At 42.5% G+C, this 21,106-nt stretch overlaps 1 protein-coding gene across 6 annotated transcripts in view; it reads right to left on the minus strand.

Moving 5' to 3' along the window:
- Positions 1-1,216: 1,216 nt before the first annotated feature.
- Positions 1,217-21,106, minus strand: part of THRB (thyroid hormone receptor, beta) — a 366,193-nt gene continuing 346,303 nt past the window's right edge. For all 6 annotated transcript variants that reach the window (XM_011974799.1, XM_011974798.1, XM_011974801.1 and 3 more), the window contains 3 exons: positions 17,327-17,473; positions 11,535-11,793; positions 1,217-7,191 (listed from right to left, as the gene is read on the minus strand). In XM_011974799.1, the coding sequence (XP_011830189.1) occupies positions 6,950-7,191; positions 11,535-11,793; positions 17,327-17,473 (648 nt within the window). In that variant the 3' untranslated portion in view covers positions 1,217-6,949. The remainder of the gene's footprint in view (positions 7,192-11,534; positions 11,794-17,326; positions 17,474-21,106) is intronic.

The raw sequence follows: 21,106 nt of genomic DNA on the forward strand, positions 1-21,106 counted from the left end.
AGAGTCTTGTTCTGTGGCCCAGGCTGGAGTGTAGTGGTGTGATCTCGGCTCACTGCAACCTCCACCTCCTGGGTTCAAGCGATTCTCCTGCCACAGCCTCTTGAGTAGCTGGGATTACAGGTGCGCACCACCATGCCTGGCTGATTTGTTTTTTGTATTTTTAGTTTCACTATATTGGTCAGGCTGGTCTCAAACTCCTGACCTTGTGATCCACCTGCCTTCGCCTCCCAAAGTGCTGGGATTACAGGCGTGAGCCACTGTGCCAGATCAGCATAGTTCATATGGCCTCTTAGAAGATGGTCTTACACAATTGAATACTCAGTTGTGTTGGGTACTAAGTGTGGCCAACTTAGCAATGCACTTTATATTTATTCTCTTTTCTTCTATGCCTCATTCACTTTTGCCTCCACTCCTTCTTCCTCGGGTGCTATAATGCCTAATAAAATTGCAGCATGAGCTTTGCTTTCTGGGGAACCTAGGCTAAGGCAATTCTCTTCTCATTTTAATATAGCCTCCAGGCAATATTGCTATACAGATATAGACTTCATTTATCATTTCATCAGTGTATGGTGTAGGTAGATTGTCTTATAAAGAGTATAACATGGCACTTTTCATCAAGTAGTCAGTGAATTCTCTTGAGATACATGCTCAAATGGTATCTGTAATATTCTGCATTTCAGTAGTTCTACTAAGTTTTGCTTTGGTTTAAACAACATTTAATGTGTCAGAATTTGTGCACACAAACCTACTTCCACTTACTGACAAAGCTACAGTGCCCTGAGTGTCTAAATATAAAACCAGAGTGAGCTGTCATTTTGAGGGTAGAGAAGCAAACCAACTTTGTCTTCTTGCTTCTCTTAATAGATTATTAGACTTTTCCAGGTTTGTGACATGACAACAGCTCCTGGCTTTGCCTGTGTAAAGGGGTTAAGAATTGTACCTAGCTGGAATATATATGTTCCAGCTCTCCACAATAAATGAATCCAGTAATTTCTCAGAGGAGGGAAATATATTCATTAGGATACAGTTGGGAGGTACATAATGTAGAAAAGAGATAAATATATAAAGGTTATACTTAGTCATTTGAATAAAGAGTGGAAAAACTCAGAAAATAGTACTATGAACTGATCTGGCCTAGGGAAATAATGATGCTTGCCCCATCTTACCTGGACTGGTGTTTTCATGAACCAGGAAGAATGCGATCAAACACTTTTTTTTTGGAAAGTGTTTATTTGGTTCATGTCCTGGCCAAATAAACGCTTTGAGCTGAGCTTCCTCTGTGTGAAGGAGACCTGCTTGCTGTACTGAAATGGGATGTGGTTTCAGATTTACCTTTGGTGTGGGCATTGGTTGCTTTTGCTTGCCCACAATTCTCCTCCACTTATAGCAGCAAGACATAGAATTTTCTTTGAGGAATCATCTTGCCTCAACTCTCAGTCCATAGTTTAGATGAGGCTGACTGTTCCTCTTTCCCCTCACCCAGTTCCAGGATTCCTGAGGATAAGGTTGATTATGCATCTGTCTTCCTCACCACAGTGATTGGCTCAGGAATGGGCACATGACTCAAACTGGGCCAATGAGAATTAGGCCAGAATTTTCATTAGCATTGTTGGAGAAAAGAAATTCTCTTTTCACTATATTTGGAGCTGTAAAGCTAATCCTGGAACTATTGGAGGCCACCATAAGGTGAAAGACCTTGTGAATGTTAAGTCTACATGAATGACAAGATAGAGAAAGGAGCTTCCTGAGAATACTGAGTAAATGCACCCAGATCCAGCCATGTCTGAAGCTTTTGTCTGCAAATACCCTTGATTTCCCAGATATTAAAGTCAATAATTAGCTTTATGCTTAAGCCAGTTTGAGTTAGCTTTTTGTTACTTGTCATAGAAAGAATCTCAATTAACATGTGTTCAGGGCAACTGAGATTGACAGTTGGCAGCTGATGTTAATATAATTCCATGAGTAATATTCCTGAATAATTTGAGATGAGAAGATGAATGTTGTCCTTGAGCTGCAAAACTTTACTTCTCTCCTTCCCTCATCTTTGTGGCCCCTTCCAAAGAGGTAACCCCCCCCATCAGCATTTTATTTAGTTTCTTCTCTCCCTTCATGCTTTCTTCTCAAGTAAATTTGCTTATTCTAATAGATGTCTGTTTATGAAATGAATGTCCCTACATCCTTGCTTCCCTCTTTTGGCAGCAGCTGAAGTGAGAAGTGAAGGCAACTCTTTGCCTATGTAGAAAATAATAATATTTAAAGAAAGAGACAGGAAAGTATATCTGTTATAAGCTTTTTCTTTTTTAGAATTTAAGCTTATGAGTTTATCTACGCCCACTATATTCATAATTACAGTTTTATATCTGCATACAAAAGCTATGTAAAAATCCATTTTTCCCAAATATACAAATTTTTTTTTGGATAGTTTAAAACATTTTGATCACAGATTTCAACAGAGTTTTAGGCTGAAAAAAATATCACCATCTAGCAATATCACTTAACACTGTTTGCAAAACACAAATCTTCCAATGACTAAATCTTTTTCTATTCTGTAGTATTTTTCTGATTCTCAGGGCATGAAAACATTATGGGGAAAAAAAAAAAAAGGATTTTCTATGAGGAAAGCATGGAGAACCAATTTGGCTCTATGGTCAAATGAAAAATGCCAAGTTAATAAGGGAGAACCAAAAGAAAGAAGTGGCATAATGTCACATCAGCTCATTCATGCCCTGATAATTTCTGTATCAACAAAACATATGTAAAGTGTCTTCTTTTGTCTTACATTGTGCTCCATAATTTACATGAGTATTATCTGCATCCTGAGGAGGACAGATTTATATTTGATTGTCTTGTGCATAGGGTGGGTCAGCTTTAACTGTGCAACAGAAAGCCACAAACAGCGTTTTACCTGCACAATATTGCTCTTGAAGGCGGCATTAATTAATGTGGAAACATACTATAAATGCACACTTTTCGCATTTGCAAACATTTATACAGCACAGTAAAAATTCTGTGATAAGGCCAAACCTTTTTTCCCCCCAGTCTGTTTTTCTTTTTTTTTTTTTTTTTTGAGTGTGTTTTTAACGCATTTTTTTTTTTTTAAAGATTAAAGTAAAATGTCTCAATTGTAAAAAATACACACCGGGCAAATCCTTACCTGGATAATAAATATCTACATCACAGTACAATAAAATTTCTTCTCTATAAAATTTAAATATGGATTATAGTCTATCACTATCAAAAGAAACACTATGCTAATATTTCCATATTATTAAAATAACAGGAAAAATTACGAGCTTATTTTAGAACCTGATGCCATAGCCGTTGGAAAGGGCACAGAGATTCAAATGTCGATCATCACTCTCCATTTGAAGAGGAACTGTGGCTTGGGTATTCACTTAAATTCAGTTCATGAAAAAGGTTTAGCCTTACAAATGCTGGCTACATTTCAAAAACCGTAAGACTGATTTCATAATTTATGACTCATGCAGCAAAAGGTCAATATGACACGAGTAGGTTAGAGTTCCATAGAATAAAAAGGGATCACCGACAATGACATGCTTCGAGGGTGCTCAGCGGTTCCTTGGAGGCTGAGTCTGTGGGGGGCTTAGTGTCGAGGAGGGGCCAGGGCTTGTACCCCTGTTCAGGGAGGAGCAACAAGAACGGCGTTGCTGGTACAGAGCGAAGGCCTGGCAGTCCACCCCAGGCCTGCACTGCACACTGAAGAGCTGTCGCCCGGGGCACAGGTGAGGGGGCTTCGCTGGGCTGAGGCATCAACACGTCAAGCGCGTCATTGAGGACCGAGGCTCTAGAAAAAGCTCTGAGGCGGCACGTGGTGTTTTGAGCAGAATCATAAAGAAGAAAACATCTTACTTTTTTCATTGTTTCTGGAAATACTGCACGTCTAAATTGAACAGCAAAGTACACTTGAGGGTCACACACGCACACGCACGCGCACACGCTCACACGCACGCACACACACCCCACACCGCTCATCCCTAAAAGGGAAGTGATTTATAAATACGAATCCCAGCATAATGGGTGTGTTCTCCTCTACTGAGACGTCTCCCTGCCGAGGGGGTGGGAGCGCAGGTGTGAAGGGTGTCTCCGTCAGGTCCACACTGGATTTGCAAGTCTGGACAATAGATGAAAAAATGTTTAGAAAAATCTAGAGCAAATCCCTCACAAATGAGTTTTATGAGATGGAGTCTTGAGATGCACTAAGTACCTCTGTCAGCTTCAGAAGGAAGGAGTTTAGTTTCAGAGTCATTATCTTTTGAGTCCTATGGCCTTTCCTTTCAACCTGAAGTGGGCTAAGGCTTGTCCTACTCCACATGAAGTATTCAGCCTTCAACAAGATTTCCAGACCAGCACTTTGCCTATTGAAGGCAATCATTTAAGGTGCCAAGGATCAAGTGTTCCTTTACTTGGGCTGGCTGGATGGCTGTTATATGCTATACCATTTGGCCAATTCTCGATCATGGTTAGTCCCCAAAGCATTCTGATTCAGCTTGAGATCAGGTTCTGAACTTATATTCAAATCTGGGTGTCCGATGTACTGAGGACCCTGTCAAACAAAATGAGGAACCCTTCCCCAGAAGGCCTGATGCTGCAGGACCCTGCCTGCTTGCCTTCCTCTCATTCCCTTTGGAAAGAAAGCTTGCCCCAGACAGCAGAGCTTCTCAGGGTTACCCTGGAGCACAGAGGTGGCTAAGTGTTTGTCTTCCAAAGCATGGCTCCTCAAGGAGTCAAGAGAGGAAGCTGAAATATTAGCAGAGCAAGCACTTAAGGAGCCTGGCCAGAGACTGCCTAGACAAAACCAAACCCCAAAACGATCTGTCTGTAGATAAAGCAGGTAATCTGCCAATGACCTTCGTGCTTATAATTGTCAATCTTTTCACTTACTTCCTTTCTTTGGGTAACAAGTTCCATAGCAATGTTCTTGTTTCCTTTTTCCCAGAAGCCAGTACAATTGCTTTCATGCATTGAACATTTAATTCCCCGCTCCCAGATAATTTCCAATCACACTTGGAATTTTCAGTGCTGTTCCTCTTCTTTTTCCAAGGACTCTAAATGATTGACTAGTATTGTGTCAAATTATTATTTCGAGTCAATACCAAATTTATGTTCCTTAACTGTTAAGTGGGCCATACTTCTTGTCTAATAAAGTTAGGAATTTAAGTGTTAAAAAAAAAAAAATCAAAGGAACCAGATTTTTTCCCCTTGAAATGCATACAATATTAAGGGCAGGAAGGGTTTTAGAGATCATGACTTATTCACCAGGTGAGAAAACCAAGACCTAGAATTACAAATCTACCAGCTGACAGAGCATGCCCTAGAACTCAGGCACCCAGACTTCTGGGCCAGTTATGCTCCACCAGACTTAAAGCATCTACTTGGTTTTCACAGTGACTTTCCTTCCTTTGTTTTTAGGTAAATCTCACTGATATGGCTTGTTTTCCCCAATATTTCCAGGATAAGGCAGTAAAAGGTAGGCAAAGAAATACTTTATATCTACTATGCCAGTGGAGAATGAGATACATTCAATTGCATGGGTACATTCTATGCCCATTTTCTGACACTGAAGAGATGAAGTGTCACTGTTTGTTTTCTGGGCACAAGCTATTCTAGCATGGGCCATTGGGAAGGCAGGTTGGGCAGGAAAGGTAAGTGTGCACATGGTCTGCAGGTGTTTTCTATTGAGTATCTGTCAGGGTGTGCTATAAGAGGGACAGGAGGGTCAGTAGCAGGGCCAGTCTCTGTTTAGAGATAGTCAAGCTATGCAGTGCCTCAGAGTCAGAGGGAAAAAGGGGACTAGGAGACATTTGTCAACGAGGGAAGGAGCTTGAGGATCTAACCAGAAGGAAGCATCCTCCAGCCATCAGGACACGAAGGGGCCCTCAGAACACTGCATTTCCTTCCACTCAGAATGTAGCTGCACTAATCTCTCCTCAGAATTTCTCTGGAAGAAGACTGAAATTTCAGCGTATCTTTCCTTGATTAGAATATTTGATCCATAGAGAAATCTGTTGTCAGCTCAGCAAAGATACAACCTGGATAAAGAAGTTCGGGAGCTTGGGAGATGACAGATCAGATGCCACAGAAAAGGGGTGCCACCCTGTGAATAGGTTTGATTTCTGTAAGTGTTCTCTGAGCCTAAATGGGAAAGAAGCCTTCCTACTGTGAGGTAATACTATGAATTTTTGGAAACCATGGAATCACTGACTATGGTGAAGATTTCTAATTTCTCTGGGCTCACTGAAAAAAATTATTTTCCTTGTTGGCCTCAATCAGTCAATATCTGTACATCCTTGAGTCACACCCTTGTATAACTTGAATTAAATCTAATAAGGGTATAAAAATGATATTGGAAGGACAACTGATTTTTTAGGACACAAATATTCCTGTGCATTCCAAGTTATGCTCCTAGGAGACGATAAAGAGTGCTGGAAACAGCATGCTCTTGAACAGATGCAAATTTGTTCAAGTCTTTCCCTAAAAGGCTGAAAGCCACATCTAACTAAACGTGGTCTGTACTCTGCTAACTTCAGCCCTGCACACATCAGGATTGGGTGGAGGTGGTCGTATTATCTTGGTTTTAAGGCTTCTTTAGTGTCCTGCGGCGCCATTTTGCTGACTCGAGTCTCGGACTGGGGATGGGTGGGAGCTGGTGATGCTTGGTGCTGGTGAGTTAATGATTGTCCCCCACCCCACCTCCACAACCGTAAAACCTTCAGAGCATTCACATCAAAGGACCAGAGAACGAAATGCAATAGTTTCAAGTACCCGCATTCAAGGGGCAATTTCATCCATGTCTATGCCAAGGACTACTTCCCTTTTCCCTCCCAAATAATCCCTCCTGACACAAAGAAACAAACAAAAAAGAGCTAGGCAATGGAATGAAATGACACCCAGTAGTGCTGTAGGAATTATGAGAATGAATCCAGTCAGTCTAATCCTCGAACACTTCCAAGAACAAAGGGGGGAAGAGTTCCGTGGGGCATTCCACCTTCATGTGCAGGAAGCGGCTGGCATGGCAGGCTCCTATCATCCGCAGGTCTGTCACCTTCATCAGGAGTTTTGGCCAAAAGTGTGTCACGTGGTGTTTTCGGTAATTGATATAGTGTTCAAAGGCCAGCAGGAAACTATCTTGGTACTTTTCTATTCTCTCAACACAGGCGAGCCCCGGGCGATCTGCGGGGAAGAGACAAGATGGACATTGATTCAGAGATGGAAGAGGGAAGGCTTGCTTTGTCCAATTCCAGGCCTTTAGTGGGAGGCGGGCAGATCTAGGGTCTTCCCTCTTAGCCATAAGCATGGATGCAGCGTGAACTCTGGCGCTCCAGGGACCAGGTACCAGGGGAGTGGCATCATTTCTATGAAGAGAGGCAGTACTTTGTTCAGATAAATATCTCTGTTTAGACAGATCACCTTCTTGAGTGTGAAAGGTGATGCCTCCCTCCTAGGGTACAGGAGGAGAAGGCTGACAGCTGAAATATTCTGCAAGATGAGGGGAACAATTTTGAATTTTCACTAGCTGCCTGGGAGAGGGGAGAGGACTAGCACGGACATGCATAGAAAGGGGAGATATATGAAGGGACTGGGGACATTGCAGCAGGCCTGAGGCCAAAGGAGGAATGCGGAATAGTAAGACATTTCCTTGAGGACCAAGAAACACCATGTTTAACTTTGTGTTGTCTTCCAGGCTGCAATGAACTGGCCTTTCCCTTTCCTTATGCCTTCAGTAAAATTGCTACCATAGCAGCCTTGTTTTACACATGATTTTGGAATTGAAATGAAAAGAAAAGGGGAGGGGAGCTGTGCCAGAGTCACCCCATGCAGAGAAGAGAACAGCTACAGTGGGAGCTGGAGTGAGAGGACACCGGGACCCTGGAAAGCCCAGGAAATCTTCCCAGGTCCTGCATAGACTACTGGGCTTCCCACAGTATGTGGCAGAGGCTCAAGTCACTTTCCAAAAGTGATAAAGGGGTGACACAAGGAGGCTGGACGACTGGGAAATAGCTGGGCTGCAGACACTTGGGTGACAAAAATAATCTATAAACCTGGATGAATTCCTCAAATAGCTCTAGGAGGCCCAACACGCCCCTGCTCAGTTCTCTTCAATTCAAATGAATTCACACTTCAAAGGTCCAATTCTGGAGGTGTTTGGATCGGTAGGAATCTAAACAGGGTTCTGCTTCATTGGAAAGGAAGAATCAGGGCTAATGTCTCAATTCACCCTTCTGAGTCTAAACAAACTAACAAACCATACGGGCTTTTGGAATCCCCTATTTAGCTCAAATGGAAATTTGTACATTTTTATCTTGTGTTTTCCTTCATATTTGATGAAGCTGCTCTGTGGGTTTGCTGGTTCTCCCTCTCTCCCTCTCCCCTATCTTCTCTCTTTCTTTGAGTGTGCAAGAATTTTCCACAGGATCCTTTAATTTTTAATCCAGATAGAAGATCAACATATTACTGCTTCGGATGTATTGTTTCAAAGGGAAAATACAATGTGGGTTTTGTGGCTAATGCCACAAAAGAGATAAAGATGAGATGGTCACATAAATGACATAGCGAGTACGAACTGACATTTTGATGATGCTTGAATCGCACTGAACAGGTTTATGAAGAGAGAAACATTTTAAAGACTGAAGACCATTTTAACTCCTTAAGACAAAAGTTCTCAAAGGAATGTCTTTCAGATCATTTTCATTTTTTCCTTTTGCACTGCAGGACCAAGGAACTTAGAAGTAGTGGCTCTTGGAAAAGTCTTTGAAGAAAAAGTCTAAGATATTGTGTAACTGAAATGGCACAAAGAACAGGGGGCTTAGAACATCAGGCTGCAGAGGAATTGGAGACTTGGGGCTCCGACAGGCAGCTATCATTTGCCAAATGCACAGTGTCTTGTAATATTTTCCTGGTCCTGGCAGTATTAATGAAGAGGGTCCACATCACTAGGGAGGGTGGGTTGTGAAAAGTTATTAAGTTGTCCTGTAGCTGTCAGGCAGTGTCAGCCTCACAACGTGAGAGAACTGGGAAGAATCATTCACTTTGGTGTTTGATAGCGTCTGGCATCATATTCAGTTTTTGCCATCTCCACCTACTTCTCCCTTTATCTACCTTACTAAGATGATTTGCTTAATAATCTGTGAAACTGACCCACTAAAGAGGAAGCATCTTATTATTCAGTAATAAAAATCCATTTGACGTACATAAGAAGATAACCACAAAAATGGATGCATGGCAAAAGCCTTGGTTACTCTGGAGCTGAAGGTTCTGGCTGCACATTGCTCCTGAGATCCACTCTCTCTTTGTTAAAAAGGAAGGTTAGTCAGTGTTAGAGAGGTGTTAAAGGCAGACTAGCACCACACTGAGTCTCTCTCCTTGCCTTATTTGGAAGGAGATATAACCAGGAAGAGAAAACTCTCAAAGAAATAGCTTTCTCATGGTGTAATTCAACATTATTTAAAACTGTCTTTGTACCTCTAAAATCTCAGCTAAAAAAATTACCATGAGTCCCTCCAGAAATATAATTCCCGTGTATGTAGCTTAATTTCTTCATTTTAAAGGTCACTGAAGCCCAGAGAAGCTAGGGGTCACTCAAAGTCACACAGGGAGTGTGTGACGAGAGCCTCGGATAAGCTATACATTTTATTTCTCCGAGAATAATTCTCCTGAACGACTGTGGGCCCCATCTCTTGCTGGCTGTCGCTGGAGACCACCCTCAGCCCTAGAGGCTGTCTACAGCTCCTTTCATGGGAACTTTCCCCACGTGGTGGTTTACCTCACGAAGCTGGCACCGAGAGTCCCTAGAGCAAGTCTGCCAGCAAGAGGGAATCTTAGATTATGTAATGTAATCACATGGGGGTGACGTCAAATTTGCCATATTCTCTTGGTTAGAATCAAGGCACGGGTCCTGCACACACTGAAGGACAGGAGATTATCCAGGGTGTGAACACTAGGAGGTGGGGAGTATGGGGGGTTGGTCTGGAGTCTGTGTGCCACAGTGTACACGGGAGTTCATGATGCTCTTCTATCTACTTACCCTTGAAATTTTCCATAATAAAAGGAATTATTTCTTTTTGAAAAGTCTACCATATCTAAATTTCCTATAGTAAATACATTTCTAGATCAGCTTTAAAAAAAGAATTCTAGCCCAGGCGTGGTGGCTCATGCCTATAATTCCAGCACTTTGAGAGGCTGAGGTGAGAAGATCATTTGAGCCCAGGAGTTCAAGACCAGCCTGGGCAACATAGTGAGCCCCGTCTCTCTCTACAAAACAATAAACAATTAGCCAGGGGTGGTGGTGTGTGCCTGGAGAGGCTGAGGCAGGAGAATCTCTTGAGCCCAGCAGGTCAAGTCTGCGATTAGCTGTGTTTACACCACTGCACTCCAGCCTGGGCAATAGAGCAAGACCCTGTCTCAGGTTTTTAAAAAAAAAAAAAAATCCTACTGAGTTAACCAGGAAGCAGCGACTCTACAAAGGATTCTCGATGTATATTTTACCCACATATTCAGCCATTTATCCAATAAGCATTTCTTGAATTCTACTGAACATTGGCCTAGGTGCTGGATATACAATTAGACACATTTATGTCCTCAAAAAAAAAAAAAAAAGTCCACAGGGACTTACGTGGACAAGTGAAGCAGGTAGTTACAGCGCAGAGTGACAAGTACCAAAGTACAGCAACACTTGGGTGCCCTGAAAATGCAGAGGACTCTGAAACCACTTCTATTTAAAACTATCTTCTCTGAAAGGGTTTGATGTGTAGTGGCTTACACACGGCTGCCCATTCTGTGCTCTCCTCCCATCTACAGGGGGACTGTTGAGTCCTGGCTGGCACTCAGACTTGTTTTGGCCAATCCAATGTGGATGAAGTGATGCTGTGTGATGTGAGACTGGGCCTCGTGGGATCTGCAGCTTCTGCTTTCATGTGCTTGGGACTCTCTCTCTTGGAAATCAACAGCTAAGTAAGAAGTCTACCCTGCAGGAGGAAAGGCCGCATAGAGGGAGGCCTGAACCAGTGTTTGATGTCCCAGCTGAACTCCAGCCATCCTGGATGTTTAAGCCACTAAGTTTTGGGTTGGTGTGCTATTTAGCAGTAGATAACTGAAACTTCAGTTGTAGCTAAGCCATGAACAAATTCTAGCTTGCATCCATGGTTTCCACACACAGAACTTAACACTCAATCGTGTGGTCACTCACATCCATATCTGGCATACCCCAAACCAGAAGGAGGCAGGTTTGGCCAAAGACTACGAAGAGGGCTGCAGAGTATCCACCAAAGGTGGATCACTTCATAGAGTCTTTAAGATGGCTCCTTTGGCTTCTTTCTATCCTGGAACGCTGCAAAAAGCATCAGACATCTGACACCCCCCTTTAAGTTCCCAGTCCAGTGGCAAGCCTGCAATTTCTCACTGAAGAAGAGTGAGCTATGTTCTGAAGCTAAAGGGGAATGAAAACTCAAGTGATTGGAATTAGCACTAGACAAGCAAAAGCTCTTTGGATGCCCACGAACGAGTCTAGGCATACTCACCTGAAGACATCAGCAGGACGGCCTGAAGGAGGGCTACTTCAGTGTCATCCAGGTTGAAAGAAGACAGAGACATGCCCAGGTCAAAGATGGCGTCTGACACCACCCCAAGACCCCCATTTTTCAGCTGGCCCCGTGTCACTGCCATTTCCCCATTCAAGGTTAAAGTCTCACTTTCTGGGTCATAGCGCACAGCAGCGCGAAGGGACATGATCTCCATGCAGCAGCCTTTGAGGAGGATGATCTGGTCTTCACATGGCAGCTGAAAAGAACCAGCTCATGTCAGCAAAGAACAAATGGAAAAATGCCAGTCAGGAACAACATACAGTATCTCAAAAGCAATAGGAGTAACCTTGTGACGAACATTTGTCCTGCCTTGTTTGAGCCCATGGTTTTCCCTTCCCTACTTGGCTGCAGGCTTTCAACAACCATTTTTCATACTCAAAGTTGGCTGTAATCTGCACCAACTTTAACGTCAGGAGTTTGCATTGCTTTTATGACAGATCCAGTTCTCCAAACGCTATTACAGTCGTGTGGGAAACTGTGCTGATAGCCCCTCAGTTTGGGGGTTTGTATTATAACTTCAACTGATGACTGCTTGAGAGCAGGGTTTATGTGAAACTCTCCATTTTTGTTTGTTTGTTTTTTTGTCTTGTAGCTTGAATAGGTAACAGCTTACCCTACTGTTTAGCTGGCAACTGGGCTTCCTTTTGGTTTTTGAAGCACATTTGCTCTTGGAGCCTCTTGGCACAAAACTAGAGGGTTGTTGGCAGAGATACATGTTGCCCATGAGGCCCTGAGATATAAGCTTCATCTAAAGTCACCCAGGGACTTAAAGGCAGAGGGGAGAGCAGAATTCAGTCCTCCTGGCTCCCAAGGTTGTGTTCTTCTCAGCACCTTAGACACAGGATTGCTCAACACACTGGGTCTTTCTGCCAGTGTTGCAATCTGCTTTTAAGCTCATTTGGTTACCCTGTTAATTAGGATTTGTGAGAATGTGGCAACATTAATAATAAAAAATACCTTTGCTCATAGGCAACATAATAAAAACCAGAATCTTATTTTCTGGAAGGGGAGACTGTTTAATTAAATGCCATTATCAAAGTAGTTGGAAGGCTATTAGTAAATGGGTGTGTTTGATGAACTGGGCATCATGCCCAGCTTTCCATGCATCACCTCATTTAATCTTCACAGCAGTACAATGAGGTAAATATTCGAATTCCATATTACTTACAGATGTGGGAATCTAGGCACTGAGAGGGTAACAAGCTGGGTGTGGGGGTGGGTGGTCACATGAATGTTTCATGGGTGAGGCTAGGATTTGAAACTGGAACTGTCAGAATCCAATGCCAAGAGAAGAAGGAAACATAACTCTTTTTACCATGGATATGACTGAGTTTCCATAAACAGCAAAGATGTGAGTAACACCTAATATCTATCTCTTCATTAGAGCAGTTACAGATTCCTTTTGGGAAATGCTCTTGGCAATACTCGACCAGTCCAATTTAGGTTATTATATAAAAGTAATACAACTGAATTATATCTAAAATACTGGGCATTTTATATTTTTCACTAGCTCAGCCTAGTCACTTTACCAGTTAATTTCAAACTCCTTGGCTTTTTCTTCAGAATAAGTCATTACATATTTGATCTGGAATCCATACATATGAATTCTCTCCTTCCACTTGTTTTTTATAAAGCACTGTGATTTGCTTTTGTCTAGGTGCTGTTTGTTAAACACAGATTGCTGGCCCCAACCCCTGAGTTTCTGCATTTCCCCCAAGTTCCCAGGTAATGCTTATGTTGCTGGTTCACAGATCCCACTCTTGAGAACGACTAGCATAGAACAGCAACAAGAAGTTACTAATCAGATCAAACCATTTATTTTTAAAATGTGTCACAAAGTATGCAAACTTGGGCAGGCCCCACCTTTGAAACCAATTCTGATTATAGATGAAGTAGAAATTTTCCTTTCCAAATTTCTAGTTTAAATACCAACTGTTGAAGATTAGTTCAAATTTAAATAAAAGCTGAATAAGTATTTGCAAAGGATCACCAATGGTTTAAAAACTGGGCCAGATGCCTTTTCCTTTAAGAGGGATTTGTAGGATCCTGGTGAGATTTGTTTCAACACGTGGGCAAATAATCTCTTAGACACCTGCCAAAATGCTTTCATTGTGAGAACACTCAACAAGGGCCTGACAGGCAGAGATGCAGGGATACTCCCACAGGTTCTTCCTGCCTCCTTAGGAGAGCATCACTCAGGTTGACTGGCAAAGACGACAGGGCCCTGCACTCTAGGAGTGATTTTGCATGTTGTTTTGGCAGCTCTGCCAGCGATGATTTTAGATCTTGTGGAGCCCCTGGTGTCATGCCAGTCTTGTTTGGTGGGTTGGCATGGATCTTAGAAGAACAATTATCATGAACACAGTTTGAATAGCAGATGTGATAAACTGCCTCTGGCAAGAGACCCCTGGCTCTCAAGACCACCTGAGATCTCCAGCCCACTCCACGGGTGGCTCACGAACCTATACAGTTAATTCCTCTCTTTTGGGTTTCCAAGAGAGTATCAAAGGCTAAAGGTCATCAGGAGGCCTCAAAGACAGAGGGCGCATGCATCTCTGCTGTAAAGGTGCTCCCACCATCCCACCGCCATCGTCTTTTGTAATCGGCAGACCACACGATATCAGGGTAGAAGGAGAGATGGAATCAAAAATGCAACAGGCTTGGACTTTTAGGGAAACTTGGATAGATCAGCTTGCCATAACCTGTGCTTGAAAAGTTCCGTGTTGACCCCTCACCCTTGCACAGACGAAGGCGTGCAGTGTGTTTGCTCCTGGTGGTGGAGACGGCTGCTGCTTCTGTTTTCTTCCTTCAACTGAAATATATCTTCAGTGGTTTACATGAGCTTTACATTAAAAAAAGAGAAAAATCTCTGGGAGGGGCATTCAAAGGGCACCATGTGACTGGCAGGCTGGCTGGAGCCGTAGAGGTGACAGACTCAGTAGAGTTCCTCCTCAGACCCAAAAACTGGGGGCAAAGGGACACAGCCAGATAGAGGACCAAGAGAGGTCCAGGAAAACACAACCATCCCCACAAACAAAACAGAAAGATGACAGCCAGAACTGGCAGGAGTGAGGGGAAACAAGCCCGTCGGTGCGGATGTGAGAGTGCACATACTTTCTCTTTCGAGGACAATTTGGCAGCACATATCAAAAGCCTGTGTGTCTTGGTCCTTAAATTCCATGTCCAGGCTTTACCCTTCAAACATAGTCAGTGATGTGAGCAGGATATAGTTGCCAGAAAATTCACATCAGCATAATTTTTATTAGTGAAAAATTGGAAATGAACTATAGATCCAGTAAAAACAGATAACACAATTTATGGCAGATGTATTCTTTGGAATACTATGTGGTCATTGAAAATCATTTTGTGAAAACATATGTAAATGCTATGTCCTCCCATTGAGGGTAAAAAGTTAGTTCAGTGACAGGTGCTGGTAACGATCTGTTTCTTTATCTTGGTGCCGATCATGTGGGTGGGTTCAGTTTGTAAAAATTTATTGAGCTGCACTCTTATGACATATATACATTCCTTAATAAGAAGTTAAAAATAATTTCATACACAGTACATTGTGGTATACATTAAATATATTTTATACTTCATATATATGTATGTATGTGTATGTCTGTACACACATAAATATTTGAAGAAAGACTAAAATAGGTGCCAAAATCTTGTAGTGTTACCATAAATCATTACCTTTATTATGTTGTATAAATAAACCTTCAATGAATATGTATAATTTTTGTAATATCCTCTAAAATGTTAATAGATGTCTACTTTTAAAAAGTGTCAAAGGCATGGACAGCTCCATGGCCAACACAGAGATATAAGTCAAAATCCCTTCCTCAGTACCTACTGACTTCTTTAGGTGTGGGGTCTGAGTCATTGCTACTGCAAGGTTGTGGGTACTAGCATATCGGGTACCCTGGCGCTATAGCTGAATGTCTGTATCCCTTCAAAATGCATATATTGCAACCTAATCCCCATTGTGATGGTATTGAAGGCGGGGTCTTTGGGAGGTGAGGAGGTCATGAGAGTGAGGCCTTCATGAATGGGATTTGTGCCTTGTAAAAGAGATCCCAAATAGCTCCTTTGTCCTGTCCATCATGAAGGGGACACAATGAGAAGACAGCTGTCTATGAATCAGGAAGCAGGCCCTCACCAGACAATCTGCTGGTACCTTGATCTTGAACATCCCAGCCTCCAGAACTGTAAGACATACATTTCTATTGTTTTTAAGCCACCCAGTCTATGGTATTCTGTTGTAGTGGCCTCAACTAAGACACCTGGCCCCTACTACAGTGAAGCTGGGGCTGAGAGGGTGGCAAACGTGCTCTCTCAGCTAGGTCTATGGGCAAGATGTCTGTTTCCCAAAGCCCACTTCCCTGTCCTTCTGGGTATGGCTTCTGTGGAGGCTCAGAAATCGGCAGTGAGAAGTGTCCCCATAATGTCTGAGGTCTCGGTGTCCCTCTGATTCTAGCTGGGCTCCCATTATTGCAGACTCAAAGATACAAGAGAGCTGGAAGCCAAGGCAGTAGGGAGTCATTCCAGGTGTGGAAACTTAGCTTCTTTTTAGGTGAGACCAGGATCACTTATCACTCAGCCCGCTTACCTAAGGGGCTCACAGCTGCCCGTGCCCCTCTCTATTTGGTATCTTTCTGGTCCCCATTGAAGGTATACAGAGCAATAGACAAGCACCTTATGAAATTTGTTTTTAAAGTTCTCCAGAAAACATAACCCCATTTGATTAAAAACTAAACAAAACAAAAGGAAGGTTAGAGGCAGGATGGAAATGTAACAGATAAAATAAAAGCAGTATTAGCAGCTAAACTTTATGGAATACTTATTATAACCCAGGCACTGTCTAATCTCTTTACAAATATATTATCCCACTTAAAAACCCTTTCAACAGCTCTAAGAGGTAGACACTATTGTAATCCCCATTTTAAAGATGAGATAAGTGAAGTTTGAAGATATTGGATAACTCGTTTAGGATTCTTGCCCATGTAGCTGACTGTAGAGACTGTGGCATCTGCCACCACAGGGCAGGCCTGATAAAGTTAAAGTGTCCCAAAGGGAAAGTTGATGAACTCTGGTGGGACAGATCTACAGGGTGCCCGGAAGATGGGACAAGCAAGAGTAAGCTTATAGGAAAAGAGGAAAGATTTGTGGGGATATTAAGAGCCTGGTTCTGTGAGGGGCATTTAACTTATTCTTGAGGATTAAGAAATGACCACGCAGTCATCTCACTGGGATATGCACTGGGAAGAATACAGACCTAGATTCCAACCATGAGGTCACATTTGTATAACTTAATCTCTTTGATCTTGATTGCCCCCTCCGAAAATGGGGTTAATACAAGCGACCCTGCAAATCTGTTAGAAGGATTAGATTTAATGTAGGCAAACCCGAGTACCTGACTGTGGTAACTAGGACATCGTAGGTGCTGAATAAATGGAGTCTATTGCTATCATTATTTCTCAATGCCTGGAATCAGGGGGATGAATAGGATCTTGATGGGCCTTACATGGACAAGCTAATGAATGATGACTAAATACAGAAAGTGGGGAATACAGTGAAATAGAATGCATTTTCATTTTGTACTGACGTTGCTTTCATATGATTAAGTCCCTACTAATTAACATTAAATTGTAAATAATACCCTGTATTCCTGGAAACTGGTGAAACTATAATTAAAAATAATGCAAAAGGAAAAACAACATCCTCACCTCACAAAACATAGGCAACTTTTTGGCAAAATCCACCACTCTGGTAATTGCTGGTGTGATGATTTTTGTAAAATGGCTGAAGGCTTCCAAGTCAACCTTTCCACCTTCTGGGGCATTGACTATTGGTGCTTGTCCAATGTCTTCTGGCTAAGGAGGAGAAAAAAGAAAGATTTAAATGAAGAAGTTGAAGGGAGCTTTGTTTATCATTGTTCTTATGTGGTAGAAAATCTCTTCTGAACTGATATCCTGTACAGTTTCCAGTTTTCATATCATTTATTAACAAACTGTACAGTTTACACATCACTTATTTCTTTGAGTAAAGATACATGTCTTGGCCATTGCTTTAATAGGCCCCCAGTGACAATGTTTACAGGACTGTTGCTGCAAAGAGTGAGCGAGCAAGAGAGAGAGAGAAGAGAAAGGACAGGAATTCGGGTCCTGCTTCTGAATGCACAAAGGGTGTATACTTAGGTAAGGTGACATAAATTCCAGGGGCTCTGGGATGACATATTCAGAGTACTGTACATGCTGGTGTGTGTGTGGGGGGGAGGTGGGCACACTGTGGGCAGTGATAGAGCAGAGCGATGGGTGGGCCCTAGCAAACAGTGAAATGTGGATTCTTGCTTCTGACCCACCTGGGCCTTGAAGTTCCCCTCTGCCCTATGCACTCCAGTTTGAGGTGGTCTCAGCTGAGGGTTGAGGGGGAAGATTGCTAGGCTGTCTACAGGCAACTTGGCAAACCTTAGGGCAGAGTGGCGAATTTACTAGTATTTAACGTCCCTAGGGCAGTTCTCTGCTGTTTATTTGCTCAAGAACAATCCATGGCCTTGCTGCTCAAAGTGTAGTGCGGCAGCCTGGGTGTCACCGGGGGGCTTCTTCTCAGGCCCCTCCCCAGACCAGGTGGTACAGAATCAGCATTTTAGCAAGACCTCCAGGTGACTTATGCGCTTCCCAATGTCCACGGTAGCCATCTAACTCGTAAGTTTCTCATTCAGTGACCTCCCTGATGCGATCTGTGTCCATGTGTCTCCTGCTGTCACCCAGTGCTTCCTTCGGGAAGCGTCTGCTCCCCTTCTCCTCCTTGTCTTTGTGATGATCATAACCACCATTTATTTGTGGCCTACAAGTGAGCCAGCCGCTTCGCACACTACCCTGTCTCAAGTAGTCCTCATTCAAATCCTGATTTGCAGGTGAGCAAACCAGGGATCAGAAAGGTTAAGAGCAAGCTGCTGAGGCCAGGCCTGCGATCTGGGTGACCCCGACTCCACACAGCAGTCTCCCCAGAGCTCCACACTTCCTCACCCCTACTGCAAGGCTTTTACTCCCTGTGGACCTTTTGACACTAATGAACAGAATCTCTACTCCTCTGAACACCCTCCTTGCCAGCCTCTCCAGCTTCTCCCAGGAAGATGTGAATGTGACCAAGGAGATCACAGACTCAAGCCCTACGCAGTGGTGGCCACCTTTGCCTAGAGCCACAGTGAATAGATAGGAACAAGGCCAGTTCTCTTTTCTGCACCCAGGGGCTTGGAGATGGGGGTGGGGAAGGGAGATGGGAATAAGGAACTGACACTGTGAGTGAGCTGAGCAAAATCGAATTCCTCACTTGCAGAGCAGTGAGGACACTGCCAGTGGTGAGACTAGCCTAACATAATGGCCCCCAAACTTCACTGTGCATCAGTCTCATTTGATTTCTGGGCTCCAACCCCAGTGTATCTGATTCAGCAGGTCAGGGATGGAGCCTGGGAATCTGCATTTCTAACAAGTTCCCAGGACGTGCTGATGAAGCTTCTCTGGGCCCACTCTTTGAGAACCACTGAGTTAGCAGTAACCAAGTTCAGCTTAGAGTAATCCAGGTCCCTTGCTTCCTCCCACATATCTCCCATTACTGTTCACATCCCATTTTTAGCAGAAGGAAAAGCAAAAGATGATTCTTTTACTCTTTTACTCTCCTTGCTGCCAGAGCACCAGGGTCAACAGGAGCAGCCCAGGAGTCATGGTTACAGCCTCAGGGGAAGGTTTTAAAAACGTATTATTAATACAGAACAAATGCTGGCAGCATTTAACTTTTTATTGATCATCCAGCAGTGTCTTCTGTTTATTTTTTACTTTATTTTATTTTTGTGTGTGTGTTGCTGGCAGTGAGTGGATGAAACCTGGTTTCTGTCATGTTTCATAATGATTGACACTGTTTTGGGGCAACTGTTGGCATAGCAAGCCCATGGAAGGCTACTGTTCAGCTGGCTCTCTGGGTGCCGACAGAATTGATGAAATAATCACATGTACAGCCTCCTTCTCCTTCCCTCTTTCTCACCTAGATTGAGCTAAAGGAAAAGGCATCTCTGTTCCCCCTTTGGGTAACGCTGCTCCCCGCAGCCTTCAGACATCCCTGCTCTTCTTTATAATTTCTTCTCATTCCTGAAACTGAGGCTCATCTCACTGACCTTGTCTACTTGACAAGTCTTTTATGAAGATCAACTGATAAAAGGAATGTGGGCACACATTCAAAAATGTAGAGTTTTATATACATATGTATATATATAAATGGTATATAAATATATATTAATTACATATATCATATAGTTATATATATGTAGGATGAACTTTTTAAAATAAAAATAAAATTAAAAAGTATAATAACGCCATTTTGGCCTGGTTGAATCTAAACATTGCTCAGTGAATACTGATAGAGCTAACCTGATGTATTCAAATGGCACTCAGTGTCCTTTGAAATGCTGGTGGGTTAATATTGATGTTAATTTTTTCATTCAATTTGTGGGTGTGTAGGTTATTTGAATTCCACCTGTGACATGTGTAAAAATTTGAAAAAAAGGAGAGAAAGTATGCAAGGAAATATGGCAATTTTAAGTAAAACTAAACCCCCAAATGTAACAAGCTCACAAGTTTTCTGATGAAAATACATATCAAGGTAGAATAAAAAATTTACTTCTAAGCCTCTGGCTATTTAATGGACTATAAAATTGCTAGAAGTAAAACTATGAACAAAGTAAAACCCTTCAAATTTTATCATTAAGATTTTTTTCCATAATGGATCTTAGATACCAGAAGAACAAACAAGAATCTATCTATCTGTCTGTATATATCCATGAATTGACCCAAGTTAACATCAGGTTAATCAAGGTTGAGCAGTGAAACCCTGTTTGTTACTTCCCTGAAGATTTTTCACCTATAATAAAGATACATAATTTTCTAAAATATTTGGAAGATGTTAAAAATAGAGTATAAATATTTGACATTAGTTGAACCTATTAGATACCTTATTACAGCTAATAGCCTTGTAAACTACTATATGAAATACATTTGCTCATATACACATATGTATTTATGTGCTCAAGATCAAGCTCCAGTACTGATAAGTCTCTAGCTTGCTTGTAGATTCACCACTGCAGACCTGTGGGGAAAGCCTGCTTTTTGCCTCTGTGGATCCAACGGCCTTAGCTAGCTCATGGTGGTATTTTCAACTGTCATTCTGATATCCTCTCTTTGCCCTAAATGGACCTCCTGAGCTAGCCCAGCTGTCTTCTCTATGTCTCCCCTACAACTTGCCTTACATTTTCCCATTTCACTGCTGCCTTCTCTCCAGACTTTTGCTTTCTCCAAAGCCCCTACTTCTGTCTCTCATCTTTGTCTTTTCCAAATCCTATTTTCTCTTCAAGACCCAACTCAAGTTCTAGCTTCCCCTAGATGTCTTCCCAGGTGACCTCAGCTTGAAATGATGTTTACCTCATTTGAACACACATGGTGGCCCATGGCTATGAG

The sequence above is a fragment of the Mandrillus leucophaeus genome, unplaced genomic scaffold (assembly GCF_000951045.1).
Source record: "Mandrillus leucophaeus isolate KB7577 unplaced genomic scaffold, Mleu.le_1.0 Scaffold149, whole genome shotgun sequence".
Classification (NCBI taxonomy): Eukaryota; Metazoa; Chordata; class Mammalia; order Primates; family Cercopithecidae; genus Mandrillus; species Mandrillus leucophaeus.